Source organism: Suncus etruscus, chromosome 17 (assembly GCF_024139225.1).
Source record: "Suncus etruscus isolate mSunEtr1 chromosome 17, mSunEtr1.pri.cur, whole genome shotgun sequence".
Taxonomy (NCBI): Eukaryota; Metazoa; Chordata; class Mammalia; order Eulipotyphla; family Soricidae; genus Suncus; species Suncus etruscus.
The window spans coordinates 999814-1021449 of NC_064864.1; the positions used below are offsets into that span (position 1 = coordinate 999814).

Sequence of the window (21636 nt, forward strand, 5' to 3'; positions counted from 1 at the left end):
CAGTACCAGTGGGACCTGAGTTAGGGGCATCCCTAGGCAGAAGAAACCCAAGTGTCCACCCATAAATCAACGAGGAACATTGGTGCCAGGGATCGGTGGGATATTCCAACCCTGATTTTGTTGAGGGTTTCAGTTTATGGTTTCCTAGCAGAACCTTAACCTCCCAGGAGGCATGTACTACCCCCAGGTTAAATACCTGCATATGCTACCAGGCACCTTCTCAAGTAGCTGCAACTAGAGAGATCAAAAGCGTGTTCTCTTGCCCTCACTTCACATTCACTGAGTCTCATTCAGCTCTTGTGGCTCAGCCCCAGAAGAAGGGAGGAGCTCTCAGCGTCCCTCTCCCCCCATTCCCAGAGTGCACAAATTAGCAAGAAAAGGCTACACAGGGTAGATCGGTAATTTGCCCAAAATACAACCGGATGCAGGGTTTGAACCAAGACAGTGCAACATTTAGGCATTGATGAAAGCTGCACCTAGGCAGACTTCAGGGGTCAGGCAAGCTCGCCCTGGGATGGCACATCAGGATTGACCGTCACTCTAGGGTTCAAAGGCCACCCACAGAATGGGAGAAACTATTCACCCAACATCCATCAGATATGGGGCTAATGTTTAAGTCTTAGATATTATCTTAGACTCTAAGATATACAAGGTACTGACAGAACTTAACAAGAAATAAACATCTAACCCCATTAAAAAGTGGGGAGAAGAAATGAACAGACAATTCCTCAAGAAATACAAATGGCCAAAAGGCACATGAAAAAACGCTCCACATCACTAATTATCAGGGAGATATAAATCAAAAGAAGAATGTGGTACCATCTCATGTACTGGCACACTGGCACACATCACAAAGAACAAGAGCAATCAGTGCTGGCGGGGGTGTTGGGAGAAAGGAACTCTCATTCACTGCTGGTGGAAATGCTGTCTAGTCCAGCCCTTATGGAAAACAATATGGAGATTCCTCAAAAGACTGGAAATTGAGCTATACCACTCCTAGGGATATACCCTAGGAACACAAAAACACATTACAAAAATGCTTTTTGCACATCTATATTCATCGCAGCGTTATTTACAATAGCCAGTCTCTGGAAAGAACCAAGATGCCTTTCAACAGATGAAAGTCTAAAGAAACTGTGGTACATATACACAATGGAATATTATGCAGCTGTCGGGAGAAATGAAGTCATGAAATTCTCCTCTATATGGATGGACATGGTGAGTGTTGAGTAAATGAGTCAGAGGGAGAGAGACAGACACAGAATAGTCTCACTCATCTGTGAAATTTATGAAAAATAAAAAACATTATTGTACTAATACCCGAACAATAGAGATGAGGACTGGAAGATCTGGTTTATGATATGAAGCTCAAAGGAGTGCAATTATTTTTTTTATAAATTATCTTTATTTAAACACCGTGATTACAAACATAATTGTAGTTGTATGATTACAGCCATGTAAAGAACACCCCCTTTCACCAGTGCAGGATTCCCACCACCAATTTCCTGGTCAACCTACTCCCCACCTCACCCACACCTGTATTTGAGACAGGCTTTCTTTTTCCCTCATTCATTCACATTGTTAGGATAGTTTTCAGTGTAGTTATTTCTCCAACTGCACCTATCACTATGTGGTAAGCTTCATATTATGAGCTGCACCTACATGGGAAGATGGGGGAAAATAAGCATTGGGACTGAAGCAATAAGATATTAGAAATGAGATTTGTAGGGCAGTATCAAGGTGACAATACAAGATGGATGTTATGAATATATAAAATATATGCATACAATACTATCAATAGGAAAACAAGGAAAAAAAAATTCCAGTGACTGTCCCAACATAAACCAGTGCTAGAACGGCCCGCCCTCCTCCCAAAGCGCATTCCCATTAGTGTAGGGAGACGTAGGGGGGAAGCCTGAGGATCACTAAGAGTCCACCTGAACCCACTTCTGGCCATCTGAGCTGGCACCCAGGGAAGGCCTGGAGTCAGGGGAAAAAGACAAGGAGGCTGGGGGCCTGCCAAGCCTCCCAGCACTAAAGGAGTGCAATTAGAGAAATAACTACATAGCAATTATCATGACAATGGTAGTGAGAGAAATAGAATGCCTCTCTTGAATACAGGTAGGGGGTGAAGGGAGGGAGATAGGGGGCAGTGGTGGTGGGAATGTTGCAATGATGAAGGGTGGGGGGTGTTCCTTTTATGACTAAAACCCAACTACAAACATGTTTGTAATCATGGTGCTTAAATAAAGATATTTATTTATTTAGATATTTTTTAATTTAAAAAAAATTGACCATCACTTCCCCCGTTTTAGGGAGGGAGGAGCAGTCCCAATCTTCAAAATTCCCTGCAGCTTTCAATCTGGCTTTCTTTTTTTTTTTTTGGTTTTTGGGCCACACCAGGCGGTGCTCAGGGGTTACTCCTGGCTGTCTGCTCAGAAATAGCTCCTGGCAGGCACGGGGGACCATATGGGACACCGGGATTCGAACCAACCACCTGTGGTCTTAGATTGGCTGCTTGCAAGGCAAACACCGCTGTGCTATCTCTCCGGGCCCTCAGTCTGGCTTTCTGCTTTGGTAAAGAGTACAAAACAAGTCTGGCTGACAAGATCAAACCTCTCATTTCTCATACAGGGATCGGAGTGGTAGCACAGCGGGGAGGGAGTTTGTCTTGCATGCGGCCAGCCCAAGTTCAATCCCTCAAGCCCACCAGGAGTGATGCCTGAGTGCTGGCTGAGCCAGGAGTAACCCGAGTGCTTCCGGGTGTGACCCAAAAAATCCAAAAATCCAAAACAGAAACACCTCTCATGAACAGGGAAATAAGAGGCACAACAGTGAATGCTAAGATAGAAGGAAATCAGAGGGTGCATTCTCATATTCCTTGCCTCATTTCATTCACTGATTTACTGCTTTCATGCTCCCTGTCTGGTTTTATGGGGGGCCACACTCAGGAGGTCCAGGCAATGCTGGGGATTGAACTAGGACTCTGGGCTTTGGCCCTATCAGTTTTCTCCCCATGAAGCAAACACTGATTTGCTCCATGTTTTATGAAGTCTGGCTTCCTGTCAGCAACTTGGCAGGGGTGAGGTGATGACAAAAAGCCACGGTGATTTTTCAGTCACCAGCCTGGCCCAAGGTCTCGAGTTCAGCTGCATCAAAGATGGGAAGTTGAAGCGGATTCTGTGCTCAAGGGCCAGGGCACAGCGTGTGTGCCCGTGGCCAGCAGTATCAGCGCAGGGCAGGGCAGGGCTGGTCTCCACAGGAGCCAGCCCCAAGGTGTGTAGGCAGAACTGGAGGCGGCCACTTCAGCTGCTCAGAAACAGAAAGGGTGGCTCTGGGGGAGTGGGCTCTGGGGGCTTGATACCACACGGTTTGCAGACAGGGCCAGAGGGGCTTAAGGGGTGACTCTTCCTGAAGGCAAATTTTTAAACAATTTTTTATTTATTTACTTAGGTTTTTGAGTCACACCCGGCAGCACTCAAGAGTTACTCCTGGCTCTGTGCTCAGAATTGCTCCTGGCAGGCTCAGGGGACCCTATGGGATGATGGGGCTCAAACCCGTGTCCGTCAGCTGTGTGCAAGGTAAATGATCTACCTCTGTGCTATTGCTCCACCCCCCCCAAAGGCAATTTAGAGGGGTTGCTGTCAGGCCAGAAGCAGCTCTGACCCCTTCCTGGATGCTGGCTGACCTTCCTTTCAGGGTGTGTCCATGATGACCAAAAGAAAGGGAAGCTGGCACCTCTTCTGCAGCCCCAGACATGGGACAAACATTAACTCACCTGGGCTCAGGGATAAGGAAACACCCATCAAACCAGTCCAATGACAAAATGACAGGCTTAAAGCAAGGCCAAGGCCTCTCCCTGTTCTGAGTCACTATTACTTGCAAATACTGGGATGCTTGCTATTTCTTTTGTTTGTTTATTTGTTTTGTTGTTGTTGTTTTTCGGCCACACCTGTTTGATGCTCAGAAATTGCCCCTGGCTTGGGGGGATTGAACCGTGGTCACGGTCCTTCCTTGGCTAGTGCTTGCAAGGCAGACACCTTACCTCTAGCGCCACCTCGTCAGCCCCGTTTGTTATTTCTTCTACGCATTTTTGTCTTATCATCCTTACTTGAAGAATAAGTGGGGTGAAGGCCAACGCTCTCCAACATGCTCCCTCTCTCCCTCCCTGTCGACAGAGTCATGCACGCCCCAGGCAATATTGTGTGTTGGCTGCTGGCTCAACATGAACTGCAGGCAGCAAAATTCCTGGTGCGCACACATACACACACCCCCCAAGGAACACACACACACACACACACACACACACACACACACACACACACACACACACACACACACACACAACAAGGAACCAATGTAATCCAGGAACATCCATCTTGGGATGTTGAGATGAGATTGCTTTATGATGGGCACAGGACCCCAGTTACCAGCCAATCTATTGCCCCCTCCGAGACCATCTGCAGGAGAGTCAGCTCTAAGGTGGACCCAGCCAAACCTTGCTCTTCCTCTCCACCATGAAAGGCGGCTGCCCCTGCACAAAGCCAGCGTAAGTGCACAGGGTAAGGGGTAGGTAAATGGTTGCCTACAGGAGCCAACTTGCAGCCACGTTACCTGCTTCCTTTTGGGCTGGCTCAAATTTGAGTTTGAATATGTCCTCCCTGAAAAAGGAGTGCCACTATTAATTACCCTCTTTCATCCCAGGCCAATTCCCACTGCAGAGCTGAAGGTCTGGTCATTTCCTGTAGGAAGCAGGGAAGCCCCCTCATTCTGTGGGGTGTGGAAGAAAACGAGCAGACTCTATAAACTTGCTGCTCCCTTTCTATTGCCTTCTCACCACATCAGATCACGGGGGAATTCGGAGAAACTCTGGACCCAGGTCCAGAGTAAGGTACAGGGGTAAGATAATTCCTGACGTGTGACCAACCCTGGCCCAATCCCCAGCACCCCTAGGGTCCCTCTACCCCCCCCACCGGGAGTGATTCCTGAGTACACAGCCAGCAGTAAGCCCTGAGCACTGCTAGGTGTGGTCCCAAGGAAAAACCAGAAATCTGGATCCTTCTTCCGAGGCTAAACCTACACATTTAAACCTAAATGTTGGTGGGGGGAGGGATGGGGGACTCTACTGGGGAGACTTGTAACCCTTCCCCCGACTTCCTGCCTATCTTTCCTGGATGGGAGGGGGTCTGTGGTTGCTAGTAAAGGGGTTGCCCCAGGGGTGAGGGGAGACAGAAGAAGTTGCAGCAGGGAGAGATCAGAGACAGGATGGATGAAGGGCCGCTGAAGGAGAGAAGACAATGGCGCTAAGGCCTTGTATGAATAAAACGTCACGTCTCCTAAAACTTCATGACTGTTTTGAGTCATTTTCTCACCGTCACACTAATGCCTACAAACCTGCTGGCTGGAAGGGGCTGCAAGGCACCAGGCGGACCCGAGAAGGCCCATCCACTCCATAACCATCAAGGACTCTATATGATTAACATTTAATGCAACACAGACTCTTCCCACAAATGTTCCATATAAGCTGTTGGGCTGCGGTGATGAGGGGCACTGTCACTTTCCCATCCATTTCCCTTTAAATCCCCGAAAGCAGGAAGCAGGAAGGAGTCACCCCATCACTTGTACCGATAAACCATCAGCTACAGAGGTCAAGAGCCTTCCTCCAAGGTCACCCAGCTGTTGTTTCTCCCTAGGTTCTCCCTCTGGCACCTCCAAGGCCATCCTCCAATCCTCCAATTTCCTCTACCTGAACCCTCAGGCCAACTCGCACACCCTCTCATCCAGCAGGGCCAGTTTCCAGGCTGGAGGCCTGGGCTGGGCCTGGCTCATTAAACAAACTACTGAAGGACCCCTGACAAGGCTCCGTTTCCTAATGCGGAGGTTATTACTGCAAATGGGGAAAGCAAACACGAGCCCAGATGTCGCTCTCAAGTCCAGGCCTGTGTGAAGTACAGGGCAAACACACCGACCGGTGCCATGAAAGAACAAGACCCGCCCTTCAGCACCGCGGCTGGCTGGCTGGCTGGCTGCCTGCGGTGGTTCTGTGACCAGCAGGCAAGAGCCAGCTAGCACAAGAGACTTTCAGGAAGTCTCAGTCAAGGAGAGAACTTTCTAGACCAGCTGAGTGGTTTTCCAGATCAGGTACGAGTTCAAGCCCTGGCATTGTATGGCCGGCCCCTAAGCACGGCCAGTCTGAGACATGGCACTAGGCCAAATACCGTGGGCTCCAGGCCCCGCATCATGCCACCCGCAGCATCCTGGATGTGATCTCCATAAAGCAAGTTTTCTGAAGAAAAGGCAGAGCAGCTCTGCGAGTATATAAAATGATAATTGTTGCAACCTGGGTTCAGTTCTCAGCACCACACAGGGTCCACAGAGCCCAGTCAAGAGTGATCTCTGAGCACAGAGGCAGAAGTAAATTCTGAGCACTGCTGGGTATGGCCCAAACCCATAAAAACACCACCACCACCACCACCACCATCATCATCATCATCATCATCATCATCATCATCATCAAGTAAATACTAGTAAAAGAAAAAAGGTCTTGGTATATATACACAATGAAAAACAGCTATTTAAAAAGATGCAGTCCTGGGGCCAGAGCCATAGCACAGCAGGTAGGACATTTGCCTTGCACGTGGCTGACCCAGGTTCGAGCCCCAGCATCCCATACGGTCTCCTGAGCCTGCCAGGAGTGATTTCTGAGCACAGAGCCAGGAGTAACCGCGGAGCACCACCAGATGTGCCCCCACCCCCAAAAAAGATGCAGTCTTTTTAAATAGGTAAGAACAAGTGTAAATGAAAAACTTCAAAGTCTCAGATATTCACAGAGAAACCTGAGGCAGATGAGAAGTTGTGTGAGAGACTGTCAGCTCAGTTAAGAAACTGGCAAGTGGGAGATGCGAGACTCAACAATGGGGTGTCCTACGCTAAGTCCCAGGGCGCCAAACCAAAAGGAAAGGCTGGTTTCGGTTCTCCCAGAGACAGAGTCTTGATCCAGTTACCAGGAATTGCCTGGCCAGCACACGGCACCTGTGTCCTCTACTGGAGACCCCTCTGCCAAGCCTGGAAGGGAGAAGGTGCAGTAACCAGTCTTCACTGTGGCTTAGGACGATCTCCTTTCCACTTAGAAAACATTTTCAGGGGCCAGATGATTGCATAGTGCTAGAGCATTTGCCATGCAAGCAGAAGGCCCGGGACGAACTCAGGTTCGATTCCCAGCATCCATATGATCTCCTGTGCCTGCCAGCAGTGATTTCAGAGTGCAGAGCCAGGAGGAAACCCTGAGCGCCACCAGGTGTGGTCCCACCAAAAAAACCAAAACCAAAAACAAAACCAAAAAAAGAAGCCCTTTTCATTGCTTAGCTCTTCCATTGCTAAATCTGATGTTTCCCCTTTCATAAATTGATGAATAAAGCCAGAAAGAACCTTTAAAAAAAAGTAATAAAGTAATAATAGGAATAGGGGCTGTGGAGATGGCTTGGTGAACTGGAGGACACAATTATCTCGCAAAACCCTGAGTATAATGTCTAGTATCTCCTGGTTCCCTACAAACTGATTAGTTAGCCCCCAAAACCTCTGAGTGGTGTGGGGTGCCCACCAAAAAAAGTTGCTCTTCTGTTCTTTGCTTAGAAATGAGTGCTATGTATATCAGGGGTCCCCATATTAACTGTGACCATACCACAAATTAAATATTTAAAAAATGGGGGGGGGGGCATTCCCAGATGTGCTCAGGGCTTACTCCTGTGCTTTGGGATCACTTTTAGTGGTGCTCGGGGGACCATAAGGGGTGCTAGGAATCAAACTCAGGTTGGCTACATACAAGACCAATACTTTACCCATTTTGTAGCTTCAGCTTCCAAACCAAATTTTTAATTTTGAACTTATCCTAAGTAACAACATGCTTGGAACTGAAAGGCCAAAACAAAGAAATATTCGACAGAATCAACCTTCAAGAAGTGTGCAACCTAATTGGTATTTACAATATCCTTACTGTTCAAAGAAAAGGGGGCTTCCAGAAATGAAACTGTGCCCCCCCAGGGCTGTCCCTGCAGCTACATGCACAGGGCGGACATTTCTGCCAGCTTCAAAATGGGGTAGCCAAGAAGAGGTGTGTGTGTATATATATATATATATATATATATATATATATATATATATTTTTTTTTTTTTTTTTTTTTTTTTTTTGGTTTTTGGGTCACACCCAGCAGTGCTCAGGGGTTACTCCTGGCTTTACACTCAGAAATTGCCCCTGGCAGGCACAGGGGACCATCTGGGATACCGGGATTCGAACCACTGTCCTTCTGCATGCAAAGCAAGCGCTCTACCTCCATGCTATCTCTCCAGCCCCAGGAGTTTGTATTTAAGGCAAGTCACCAGAGCAAAAAGTCATCGATATTGTTCCTTCCTTTATTTATTATTCATACCTTTCCTATGCCAAAAGGGATAAGCAGCAGCTAAAATCCACTTCCAAACTTCCAAAAAAAACCAAGTTGATGTACATGGAAGGGCCACTACCTACATCAAAAGTACAAAGGAGGGAAATGATTGAAATAAGAGGGGGCTGCAGTGATAGCACAGAGGTAGGGCGTTTGCCTTGCTTGAGGCAGACCCAGCTAGAGCCAGGTTCAATCCCCAGCATCTCACATGGTCCCCTGATCCTGCCAGGAGCAATTTCTGAGCATGGCCCCAAACCAAAATAATTAAAAAAATATGTGGGGGGCCGAAGAGATAGCATGGAGGTAGGACATTTGCCTTGCATGCAGAAGGACAGTGATTTGAATCCTGGCATCCCATATGGTCCCCTGAGATGCCTGGAGCAATTTCTGAGCATAGAGCCAGGGGGAACCCAAGGGTTGCTGGGTGTGACCCAAAAACAAAACAAAACAAAAAAGTGGGGGTTGTTGGAGAAAGTATGGCAGGTAAAGCGCTTGTCTTGCACACAGCTGGCCCATATTCAATCCCTGCCAGGAGTAATCCCCAAGCACAGAGCTAGGAGCAAGCCCTCAGCACCACCAGGTGTGGCCAAGATAAACAAACAAACAAACAAATAAATAAAATGGCGATGGGAAGTTTAATCGGTGGTGGTATTGGCTGCATGTATAAACTCAAAACTCAAAAAAAATCATGGTGCTTTTAATTTTAGAATGAAAAATAAATCAAATATGAAATTAAATACATATTCCTTAAAAATTTAGGAGAGTTCAAAACTGTTTGGATTCTGTGCAGAACCCTGAGCCTAGTGCTCTGGTCTCTAGACCAGTGGGAAAGGCAAGGTCTGTTTCTGGAAGGTTCTGGGAAGCCCTCTTAGTCCCAGTCTCTGCTGCCCAGGTGACTCTTGGCTCAGAGACAACTGCAGCAGTGGTGAGCAGTTCAAAGGGAAGGAGCACCTGGGTTTACCGAGAGGGAGTCCCACATTCTGGTGAGTCTGGGTGGACAGAGGAGAAAGGAAACGGAGCAGGGCCACCCAATACCGGCAGAGACACTGGACTGGGGTCAGGACACCAGCATTCACTCCATAAGCCAAACCACCGATATATGTCTGGAACAACCATAGGGTGAATTTCCCACCACTCACTCCTAGGCTCCAGGGCTCCCAAGGCTCCCCGACCTTTCATCATAAGCTCGATTCTATATGGTGCTCTTTCTGCAGGCTACACCCTGATGTCCCACCGTGTGTGTTGGTGAGAGAGACAGAAACAGGAAGTAGACAGAACCCGGGGTGTCTCATGCATGCAAGTCACGTGCTGAAAGGCTGAGCCACACCCTTGGCCCCTGACTCACTATCATAAGGAACCCCCAGATCATGGAAGAAATGGCAGGAGGGTGTGTGCTCTCAGTGGGAGAGTCTGGCCCCCCAAATGCAACAGGTGAACCAAGACCCAGAACAAGGGAGCACAGCTCAGAGCGGGACTCCCAGGAATGAGTCAGCAGAAGAATGCACAGGTGATTTTTCCCCGAAGCTCACCTCCCCATGGCATTTGTCTGCTTTAGGAAAGACCTGCTTTCAGAATGTAGGGTCTGAGGGCCAGAGAGATAGCGCAGTGGTAGAGCATTTGCCTTGCAAGCAGCCAATCCAGGACGAACCAGGGTTAGATTTCCAGCATCCCATATTGTCCCCCATGCCTGCCAGGAGCGATTTCTGAGCAAATTCTGAGGAATAACTCCTGAGCGCTACCGGGTGTGACTCAAAAACAAAAACAAAAACAAAAACAAAAAAATTGAGGGCCTGAATGAATCTCTGTGTCTGCAGCTCACCTAGTTACTAGGATCTGTTGTCTGGACGCACTAAGGGGATCGTGTGAGATTTTATGCTAAACAAGAACTCTTTCTTCCTCCCTGTGTTCTGAAGACACGAGCACAATCCATAAAGCGTCTGTAATAGCCATAGAGGCGACACTTTCTTATAGTAAGTCACTAGATGCTGAGGCCAATGATGATGGAGCCGCTTTATCCAACCACAGTATCGTCCCGTGTTTGACATAACAAATGCTCAGGGACATATGTTCAAATGATGGCTCATTGGTTGGTAGACGGGTACAGTAATGGAGGGAGGAAGTGAAGGAGAAGGAGGGTTGGATGGAGTGAGGAATGAGAGGGTGGAGGAACAGATGGAATGAGATGGGATGGAAGGAAGGATGGAAGGGGGCAGGAGCAATAGCACAGCGGGAGGGCGTTTGCCTTTCATGTGGCTGACTCAGGACAGACCTGGATTCAATCCCGGTGTCCATATGGTCTCCCAAGCCTACCAGGGGCTATTTCTGAGTGCATAGACAGGAGTAACCCGAGTGTCCCCCTCCCCCAAAAAAAAGGAAGGATGGGAGAATAAATGTACCAATGAAGGGAGAAGAATGGTAGAGGAACAGATGGATGGATGGTGGGAAGGAGGGATGAGAGAGGAATGGAGGAATGATGGATGGACCATCCATTCATCCATGGATAGAGGGAGGGATGAATGGATGAGGGCTAGATGGATGAGGGGTGAATGAAGGAAGTAACATGCTAAAGTTGAATAAAGTAGCAGACGCATGGATGAATTTTGGAAGGATGACTTCTGAGAATTCAATACTGAGCCCCAATCTCCAGAAGAGACTCACCTGAGCCATCGGGAATGGATCTTACAAAGGTCGGCAGCATCTTAACTGTGGCTGTCGGATTAAAATCGCGGGAAAGGCCTTGCTTCATCTCGCTCTTAAAACGGGTCATGATATCTAACAGAGTTTCGTCGGACAGTCTCATGGCATAGAGGTATTTGTCAATCTGGAGGAGGAGAAGGAAGAAGGAGTGAGGCCATGGCAGAGGACAGTGGCTTCAGGTTCAGTCTAGGAAGGACAGGATGGAGAGAAGTGCCCACCTGCCCATCCCAGTCCCACCTCCCCTCGGGCACCAGGACTCCCAACAACAGACATGGTCCTGTGGCCCAGAGCAGGTTCTTCTCAAGTGCTCTGAGCCCCAGTTCTCAGCTATAAAATGAAGCAGAAGGAGCCAAGAGAGGGTGCAGGGTCTAAAATTCCTGCACGCACATCCCAGTTCAATCCCCAACACCACAAAGGACTCCTGAGCCTCCCAGGAGTGGGCCCGGAGCAAAGACTTAGGAGTGAACCCTAAGCACAGAGCCAGGAGTAAGTCCTAAGCGCAGAGCCGAAAGTGAGCCCTGAGCACGGAGTCAGGAACGATCCCTGAGCACTGCTGAGTAATCCTAGGTTACAGAGATGCTACTTCTTGTCCCCAAAACTGAAAGCTAGAACCCAAACCTGGCTGTGGCACTGTGGGGAAGGACCAGGGACAAAACCGAAGGCCCGGACAGACGCTCCTTCACTGCGTCCAGAGACATGGGCTCCAGGACACAAACCCCAGTCCAGGCCATACCTGACCCAGCGGTCTGGACAATCACTTGGCTCGAGTTCCAGCCTCAGCTCCCTCGGCCCGGCTCCTGTCACGGAGGCTGGGAGTCCCGAGTCCCAGTCCTCATCCCTATGTCTTCTACTGAAATGACCTTCTCCTGGCCCCCAGTGACAAAGTGACCCAGAGGTCTCTGCACCCCACAGTGCTGCAGCTTTACTGCTGGTGCTGGCCCAGGGCAGCCCTCTGGGTGCACACCACATGCATGTCAGCAGAGAGAAGCACCCTGGACCCCGAGTGTCACACTCAGGTGGGAGAGACCCCAGCATCACCGCAGCACCACACAGGCTCCCACAGACCCATAAGGACCCACCCAACTCCTAGGGTGCCTCGGGCCGGTCCAGGGAGAAAGGATGGGGAGCCGAAGGTGGGCACTGGGAGGCCTACCACTGGCAAAAATGTGCCTGGCCTGACCCTCCTGAAGACACAGCAGCGGCGTGGCCAAGAAGGCAGAGCCCAAGCTGGCCAAGTTCCTGGGACAGAGCATCCAGCAAAGAGCCTAGGACCTGTCAAGCCCCACACGGACCTCAGGCCCACCTTCTACCCCCAAAGCAACAGGCACAAGACACATTCAAGCCTGGGCGTGTCCCCACCAACAGGCTGTCGGTGCTTTGGCCATTTCCCCAAACAAGCTGACCTTTGTAAAAGGGGACACCCAGGGGCTACCAGTGAGGCTAAAACGGCTCAGGGCAACCTTTCAAGAGGGCATTTCGCCAGCAGAGAAGATTGGGGTTTGGGAAAGGTTGAGAAGGACTCAGCTGGTCAGGTCTGGGTGCAGTGGGGAGCACTTCCCCTGGGTCCTAAAATGCCCCCCCAAAAAGAAAAAGACAGTTGGACAGAGACTACAGTGCAGGAAATCTTGGCTTTGCATGAGCAGGAGGGTTGTTTTGGGAGTTGTTGCCCACACCCACGATGCTCAGCGCTTACTCCAGGCTCTGTGCTCCAGGGAACTCAGAAAATGGGGACCACACCTGCGTGCATGCGAAGCAAGCACCTCACCCACTGTCCTGTCTCTCTGGGCCTTTGTCTCTTAATGCATAGAAAATTAGCTGACATCCTGCACCCCACGATAGGACAGGACAGTAGGGAGGGCGCTCAACTTGATGCAGCTGACCCAGGTTTGATTCCTGGCACCCAAAATGGTTCCCAGAGCACCACCAAGAGTGATTTCTTTTTTCCTTGGTTTTTGGGCCACACCCGGTGAAGCTCAGGGGTTACTCCTGGCTATGCGCTCAGAAATTGCCCCAGGCTTGGGGGACCATATGGGTCAACGGGAGATGGAATCTCGGTCTGTCCTATGTCAGTGCGTGCAAGGCAAATGCCCTACCATTGCACCAAGGAGTGATATATATATATATATATATATATATATAAATATATATATATATATATATATATATACACTTTTTTTTTTTTTTTGGTTTTTGGGCCACACCCGTTTGACGCTCAGAGGTTACTCCTGGCTATGTGCTCAGAAATCGCCCCTGGCTTGGGTGGACCATATGGGACGCCGGGGGATCGAACTGCGGTCCTTCCTTGGCTAGCGCTTGCAAGGCAGACACCTTACCTCCAGCGCCACCTACCCGGCCCCCACATTTTTTTTTTTTTTTTTTAGTCTTTGGTTTTTGGGCTACACACGGCAGTGCTCTTGGCTCTGCGTGCAGGAATCACTCCTGGCAGGTTTGGGGGACCCTATGGGATGCTGGGGATTGAATCTGGGCACAAGGCAAATGCCTTACCCACTGCGCTACCACTCCGGGCCCCACCAGGAGTGATTTCTGAGTGCAAAGCCATTCAGAAAAGCCACTGTGATGGGCCCGGAGAGATAGCACAGCAGCGTTTGCCTTGCAAGCAGCCAATCCAGGACCAAAGGTGGTTGGTTCGAATCCTGGTGTCCCATATGTTCCCCCGTGCCTGCCAGGAGCTATTTCTGAGCAGACAGCCAGGAGTAATCCCTGAGCAACGCCGGGTGTGGCCCAAAAACCAAAAAAAGAAAAGAAAAGAAAAGAAAAGAAAAGAAAAGAAAAGCCACTATGAGGTGTGACCCAAATGCCAGCAAGGATAACAAAATCATTTTCTCACCAAGAAGCCAGAGAAAAAGAAGAAATGAGAACTTAGTCCTTTGCTAAGTTTCTTGTCTGTTTTCTTCTGCTTTCCAATAAACTTATCAGAAGTATATTGATTGTAACTGAAATAGGCTTCCAGGGACATGGGTAGGCTTTCCGTTCTTCCTGTACCACCATGGTGGGGGGTGCAGGCTTGGGAAAGGAGATCATCCTCTCTGTCTTTCACAGAGGAAGAAGAGATCATGACCCATGCAGAGTCGCACTGTCCACACATATGTGGAAACATATGTGGAAAGCGGTCTAGGTTCCTGGTCTCCTAAACCCTTGGTGGGGCTTCTAGAGTAGTTTTTAGTCTTTAATTTTTGGAAGCGGGGCAATGCTCCGAACAGTGTTGGGGGTTCTAGGCTCACTGGCTGAGCGACTTGCCAAATGGACGGAATACCTCAATGCTAAGGGCCAGCCGAGGGGACACTACTTGGAACCTAGGAGGCAGGGGACATCAGGGCCACGAGCAACAAGGCTCAGGAGCCATGTAGCTCCAGGGATCAAACTCGGGGCCTTGTGCAAGCCAGGAATATGCTTCCCGACCCTCTTTTTTTTGGGGGGTGGATGTTGGGCCACATCCGATGATGCTCAGAGGTTACTCCCAGCTCTGTGCTCAGAAATTACTCCTGGCTTGGGGGACCATATGGGACATCAGGGATCAAACCAAGGTCTGTCCTGCAGCGTGGAAGGCAAATGCCCTACCGCTGTGCTAATGCTCCAGCCCAACCCTGGTATTTCTTTTTTTGTTTGTGGGCCACACCCGGCATTGCTCAGGGGTTACTCCTGGCTGTCTGCTCAGAAAAAGCTCCTGGCAGGCACGGGGGACCCTATGGGACACCGGGGTTCGAACCAACCACCTTTGGTCCTGGATCGGCTGCTTGCAAGGCAAACACCACTGTGCTATCTCTCCGGGCCCAACCCTGGTATTTCTATTCTGCCTCATATTTCTATTCTCTCACTCGATAAAAAGAACATACAAGGGGCTGTGGATAAAGAACTGGGCTCTATGGGGCTGGAGAGATAGCATGGAGGTAAGGCATTTGCCTTTCATGCAGGAGGTCATCGGTTCGAATCCCAGCACCCCATATGGTCCCCTGTGCCTGCCAGGAGCAATTTCTGAGCCTGGAGCCAGAAATAACCCCTGAGCACTGCCGGGTGTGACCCAAAAAACCACAAAAAAAGAAAAAAAAAAAAAAAAAAAAAAGAACTGGGCTCTAGTCTAAGACCTGCTGCTGATTGGCTGTGTCTTCTTGCTAGTCACTTCAACTCCCTGGATCTGGATTATTTGTATTTGTTTTGGCCATGCCCAGCTGTGCTGACTCTCAGTGCTCAGGGATCACTCCTGGCAGTACTCAGGGGACTATATAAGATGCAGAAATCGAACCCAGGTCAGCCATGTGCAAGGCAAGAGCCGTACCTGCTGAACTAACTATCTGGGCCTCTGAATCTTATTTTTCTTGTCTTTAAGAACAAGGGGGAGCATCCAACATCCTGTCCCACCCTCTCATCCCATAATCACATTCCCTAAACATGTGATTTGGGTAAATCGTGTGTTTACCTAGAAAATAATAAGAGATGAGGCAGGAGCGACAGCACAGCACTAGGGCATTTGCCTTGCACGTGACCCACCGGAATGGACCAGGGTTTGATTCCGGGCATCCCGTATGGTTCCTTAGCCTGCCTGAAGCGATTTGAGTGCAGAGCCAGGAGTAACCCCTGAAAGCCACCAGGTGAGGTCCAAAAACCAAAATAATAATAGCAATGATAATAATAATAATAATAGAAAGTCAAGCTTTCTGAGCCCATTTTACAGAAGAGAAAACTAGAGAACAGAAGGTAGGTGGCAACCATGACAAATAAAACATTTCTGGCAAGAGTCTGCCGAGACATTTGCACTGGCTTCTAAGCTCTTTTTTAAGCAACGTAAGTGACAGTACAGATCAGAAATACACACTTATTGCAAATATCCAAACAAAACCCAAGTGGATAAAAGTAGAAAGAGGCAAACGAGATCTGCCCTCCACCCCCTCTGCCCAGAGATCCTTGCACCTGATGTTGTAGAACAGTTTTCCAAGCTCCTCAAACCCGAGGCCAGCAGACTGCCTTTGCCCGCTCACACCGCACACCTGTCTCCTTTGAACCTTCACTCCGTTCCCTAAGGACGGCCTGGGGGTGCCACCGAGGAGTGAGTAGGGACCCCCAAAGGGGTCATGGACACCAATGCCCCCATTCCTGGTCCTGGCTCAGCCCAGGCAAGCAGGAGGGGCTTCCTGGAGCAGGAAGATGTGGGGAGATGGTGGAGACACGGGGAGATATACTAACGGAGAGACGTGGGAAGATGAGGGTCATTCATGCCCTCACTGAGGAAGCAGGTGGGGGTGAGGGGGTTAGGCAGGAGCAGTCCCGCTTGGCCTGGCAGAAAATGATGGGGCCTAGGGAGATTTCACGGAGGCTCAGCCCCCCTCGGCTGACCACAAACAGCCAGATCTGCTCGATGCCCTCACAGAGCGGGCAGAGGAAGCCCAAAGCCAGGTGGCCCACAGGCAGGGCAGGCCCCCTCCCAGCACTTTCTTGTCCCCCTTCTTTCTAACCCTCTCCTTGGCAGCCATTTTTCCTGAAGGCCACTGGACGTGACCCCAGGATCCAGGCTCCTGTCAGCAGGTCCTGAACAGGATGGGATTTGGAGGGGCACATTTTCTGGTCATGAGCATTCCCAGAAAAACCCTGCCCTCCTAGCACCCCCTCTCCTAGGCAGCCTGGGACACATTCGGGGTTTTGTACCCTCAAAGATGTCCTTCCTTCCCCCGCTGGGGATGCAGAGATACTACCTTGGGGGAAGCCGCTGACCCTGCTTCAATTCCCAGCACCACGGAGTCCCCTGAGCGCTCTAGGAGCGATCCCTGAGCATAAAAACAAGAGCAATCCATCTGCCCAGAGCCAGGAGTACCTCAGCACAAAACCAGGTACAAAGCCATGAGTGATCCCTGAGCATAAAACCAGGAACAATCCTTTAGCATAGCCAAAAGGGATCCCTGTGCCTAGAGTCAGGAGGAATACAACTAAAGAACCAGAAGTGACCCCCAGCATAGCTGGGCCTGCCTCCCTCCCCCTGGCGCCTGGTCCAGGAGGGGCCCCTGAAACTTACCTCCCCCGAAAGAGCCATGATGCCCCCCGCACACCGGCTGCCCCAGCCTCAGCATCCCCTCGGCTGTGGTGGCACCCTAGGTAAGCATGAGTGTGCCCTGGCAGACGCAGGGCGCTGGCAGACTATTTCCTGGGCAGTGCAGCCTCGCGGGCATGGTCTGAGCCTCCAGCTAGACCCCGAATGCCAGGCATACAGGGGCCATGCTCCGGCCCCTCTCTGGGCCCCCACAGGGCCTGGCAACGGTTCCGCAGGCGGGAAGCCTGGTCTGAGGAGTCACGAGGGTGTGTTGGCCCAGATAAGGCCCCCAGTGCTTCTCTGAAAGGCCCTGCCCTTCTCGGCACGGGCCCCGCTGCACGGTGCTTGCGTGCCCCAGACAGGCCGGCCCACTGGCAGCCCTGCAACCCCCAATATCTGCAGCCACTCAAGGGGCCAAATAAAAACCAGGATCGTCACTAATAGCTGTGCCTCCCAGAGACTGCTGAATGCACCCCTAACCAAACCACACAGCAATGTGGGCTAGAGGGATAAATAGGGCACCTTGCAGGCTGTAAAGGAAGATGCAAATGCCAGAGGCTCCATGGGGCGGTCAGAATACACACACACACACACACACACACACACACACACACACACACACACACACACACACACACACACACACACACACGTCTTTCCTGTTCCCCTTCTTAAAGTGCAAGCAAACGTGGTTTGGTTTGGTTTGGTTTTTAGTTTTTGGGCCACACCCGGTGGTGCTCAGGGGTTACTCCTGGCTCTGCACACAGAAATCGCTCCTGGCAGGCTCAGGGAACCATATGTGATGCCGGGATTCGAACCACCATTGGTCCTGGGTTGGCAGCTTGCAAGGCAAACGCCCTACCGCTATGCTATCACTCCGGCCCCCTGAGTAACTTTTTGTTTTTGGTTTGGTTCTGGTTTGAGGGTTCCTGATTCTGCTCAGGGGCTATTCCTGGTTTGTGCTTGGGGGTCACCCCTGGTAGTGCTCAGGGCACTGACTATTTGGGACTGGGGTGAAATCCGCTTGATCAGAACGGGCTCTTGGCAGGCATGTTGGGGTCTCTCTCCTCCTCTCCTCTCTTTCTCTTTCTCTTTCTCCCCTCTCCCCGCCCCACCCCAGCCCATCCATGGAGTGGGTGAGCATCCTGGTGCCTAATCTGTCTTCATTTTAGCTCCACAGCTCCATTTTCACTTCCTTGCTGGAGCGCCCCGAAACGTGCATCCCCGGAAATGCTGACTTGCATTTCACACAGGTCAGGAGGAAAGCCAGATGCCCACAGCCTCGGTCTAGATGAAACTGAGACTCGGAGCCACCAGACGCGCCAGCATAGCTGGGGAGTCCCCCAACACTTCAGCCAGCCCTGATGCGAGGTCAGAAGTAACCTCACTTTATTTGTTGTTATTGCTTGTTTGGGAGAGCTCACAGCTTTACTCCTGACTCTGTGCTCAGGGATCATTCCTGGCAGCGCTCGGGAGATCAGACATGGTGGTGCCAGGGATGAACCCTGGGTCGGCCACACGCAAGGCAAGCAAGCACCTATGGCTCAGGCTCCCCCACTTTACACCCCAGTTGGTGGATGGTGTAAAGCCCAGGGTAAGCCCCTGAGGAAATAACAAGTCCTCAGGGTGACCTTGGCACCCACTCAGAGGCTGTTCTCGCCGCTGTGGTAGGAGAGGAAGAGAACGAAGCTGCCCCAATGCAGGAACTAAAAATACAGGAGGCAGGAGGTGCCTCTCCAGGAGAAAGGGCGGCTCAGGAATGCAGCGGGGCCGGAACGACAGGCTTCATTTGCTGCCTGGCTCTGCCCAGTGGTGGCTTGGGCCAGGGCCAGACCGATCCAGCAGTGTCCCAGGCTCTCTCAGGGGCAGAGGGAGGAGGGCACAGACCCCACGAGGACCCCGTGAACCCCACCAGGCGTCCCTAGTGACTCAGAAGGTGGTCCTCCTCCCTCTGTTCTGCATTTCCTGGGCTTCTCGTCAGGACCAGGATGGGGTACGCAGGGGGCATGAGCCACGCAACCCCAATTCTGCTTTCCCACCAGCAACCATGAACAGTTTCCTGCCCTCCCTGGGAGGAGCCCCTGGAGCTCCACGGGGCAGTGGATTCTCAGAATATGAGTTTGCCCGGCAGTGGGGGTGCAGCCTGGACCCCACTGCTGCAGGGGCTCTGCTTTTGTCTGGCCCTGCTCTGCTTTGCTGCCCGTGATGAGCACCGGTGTCCCCAAATTCTAAGCAGTGGTCCTCAAACTACGGCCTAGGCCAATGCCCGCAGGCATTGCATTTGTTCTCGTTTTGTTTCTTCACTTCGAAGTAAGATCTATGCAGTGTACATAGGAATTTGTTCATAGTTTTTGTTTTTACTATAGTCAGGCCCTCCAACGGTCTGAGGGACAGTGAACTGGCCCCCTATTTTAAATGTTTGAGGACCACTTTAGAATCTAAAGGGATAAGGAAACTGAGGTCCAGGGCACTGACTGGCACCTAACTCAAGCCTAGCCAGAAACAATATCCAGAGATGAGGGGGTCCTGTCCCTTCCTTCCCCACAGGAATCCACAGTTCAAAAGCTTAAGTGCAGGTAGAAGTGATAGCACAGAGGTAGGGCATTTGTCTTGCATGCGGCAGACCCTGGACAGACCCGTCCTATAGGCCAGGAGCGACTTCTGAGCAGAACCTGGAGTAACCCCTAGGGCCTGCAGGTGTGGCCCAAAACAAACAAACAAAAGCTTAAGTGCCTCGTCCAACCCTGGAACCATAAAATTTACTGTCCCCGTGATCAGAATGCAGGCCAGAGACAGTCTTCTGGGACCCAGGGTGTTGACGCTACAGTGGCTGTGCTCAGGATTTACTCCTGGCTCTGTGAGCAGGGGTCGGCTCCTGGCAGGGAGCAGGGAAGCGTATGCAATGCCAGGGATGAAACTGGGGTTGGTGACATGCAAGGCAAGCACCTTAGCCACAGTACTGTCTCTGAGCCCACAGACGCTATTTTAAGTATTCTATCTACCCTGTTTCCCCAAAAACAAGAGTGTCTTGTATTAATTTTAGCTCCCCAAAATGTTCTACGTCTTATTTCCAGGGGATTTCTTATTTTTTCCATGAAGAAGACGATGGTACACCTTTATTGTTAAATGAAGAGAAAGGAGATTTAGTACTTGTACGGTATTTGTCAACACAAACCAGACAAACTTCATCCTACAGATGCCAGTTGGGGCAGCCCTAGCAACCAGTTTACAGTAAATTAATTTTCATTCCGAGACAGAGCCTAGGGGGGCCTTATTTTCGGGGGATGCCTTCTATTTCACCCAGAAGGAAACCTGTAAGGAGGTCTTATTTTCAGAGAAACACGGTAGTAACCAGAGTTTAAAAAAAAAAAAAAGGGCCCGGAGAGATAGCACAGCGGCGTTTGCCTTGCAAGCAGCCAATCCAGGACCAAAGGTGGTTGGTTCGAATCCCAGTGTCCCATATGGTTCCCCGTGCCTGCCAGGAGCTATTTCTGAGCAGACAGCCAGGAGTAACCCCTGAGCAACGCCAGGTGTGGCCCAAAAACCAAAAACCAAAAAAAAAAAGTACATTCTCATTTTCAACACATTCCTTTCATCCCTCTATATCAACATACTATCACCCCATTTAATCAGCACTTCAAAAAATCATAAATAAGCACAAGTGTGCTCCTTAGACCCATTAAGTCAGTGCTCGAGCAAATATGGCCTGCATCTCTCCTTCTAGAAGTATACTTTCTCCCTTCCATGCTGGGCTGTGTACTGGAGCTCTCTGCCTTTGGAGAAGCCTGGACTATCTCTCAAGCGCCTCACTCTGTCACTTTCTTATCATCTCCCTTCCCTTCCTCAGAATTCCAAAATAAGGGGCCTGAGCGATGGCACAGCAATAGTGCGTTTGCCTTGCACGCCGCCGACCTGGGACAGATTCGGGTTTCATCCCCGGCATACCATATGGTCCCCTGAGCCTGCCAGAAACAATTTCTGAGCGCTGGCAGTTGTGGCCCCCTCAAAAAAAAAAAAAAAAAAAGGAATTCCAAAATAAAAACCTGTTTTACTCAAGAAAATAAATCATTAATAAGCAATCTTAAAGAGCTTTTTTTGTTGCACAAAGTTTTAACAATTCTGTTTGTTTTACACCAAGTGGAAGAAATTTGGGCCCCACAGAAACATCTGTAGAGGTTTGCAGTCAGTGGTAGAGGGAGAATAAAAGTCCTTTCCTAAAAGGTCCCTTCCTCCCCCTTGGAACAGATGAGCTCAGGGTTCCCTGCCCATCAATAGTGCAGGCCCTACTGGACCGGATCAGTGGACGGCTCAACAAAGTCTTTTCTGGCCTGTCTCCAATCTCACAGAGCCAGGGGTCCAACTCAGGGCCCCAGTTAGATGGCATGAGCTCCATCTCTGAGCCCATCTCCAGCCCTTCAACTTTTTATTTCTTTTATGGTTTTTGGGCTACACTGGGAGTGCTCA

At 50.3% G+C, this 21636-nt stretch overlaps 1 protein-coding gene across 1 annotated transcript in view; it reads right to left on the minus strand.

The window, feature by feature from the left end:
- Nucleotides 1-21636, minus strand: part of HK1 (hexokinase 1) — a 65472-nt gene that overhangs the window by 33752 nt on the left and 10084 nt on the right. The window contains exon 2 of the mRNA XM_049790483.1: nt 11097-11259. Within this exon, the coding sequence (XP_049646440.1) occupies nt 11097-11259 (163 nt within the window). The remainder of the gene's footprint in view (nt 1-11096; nt 11260-21636) is intronic.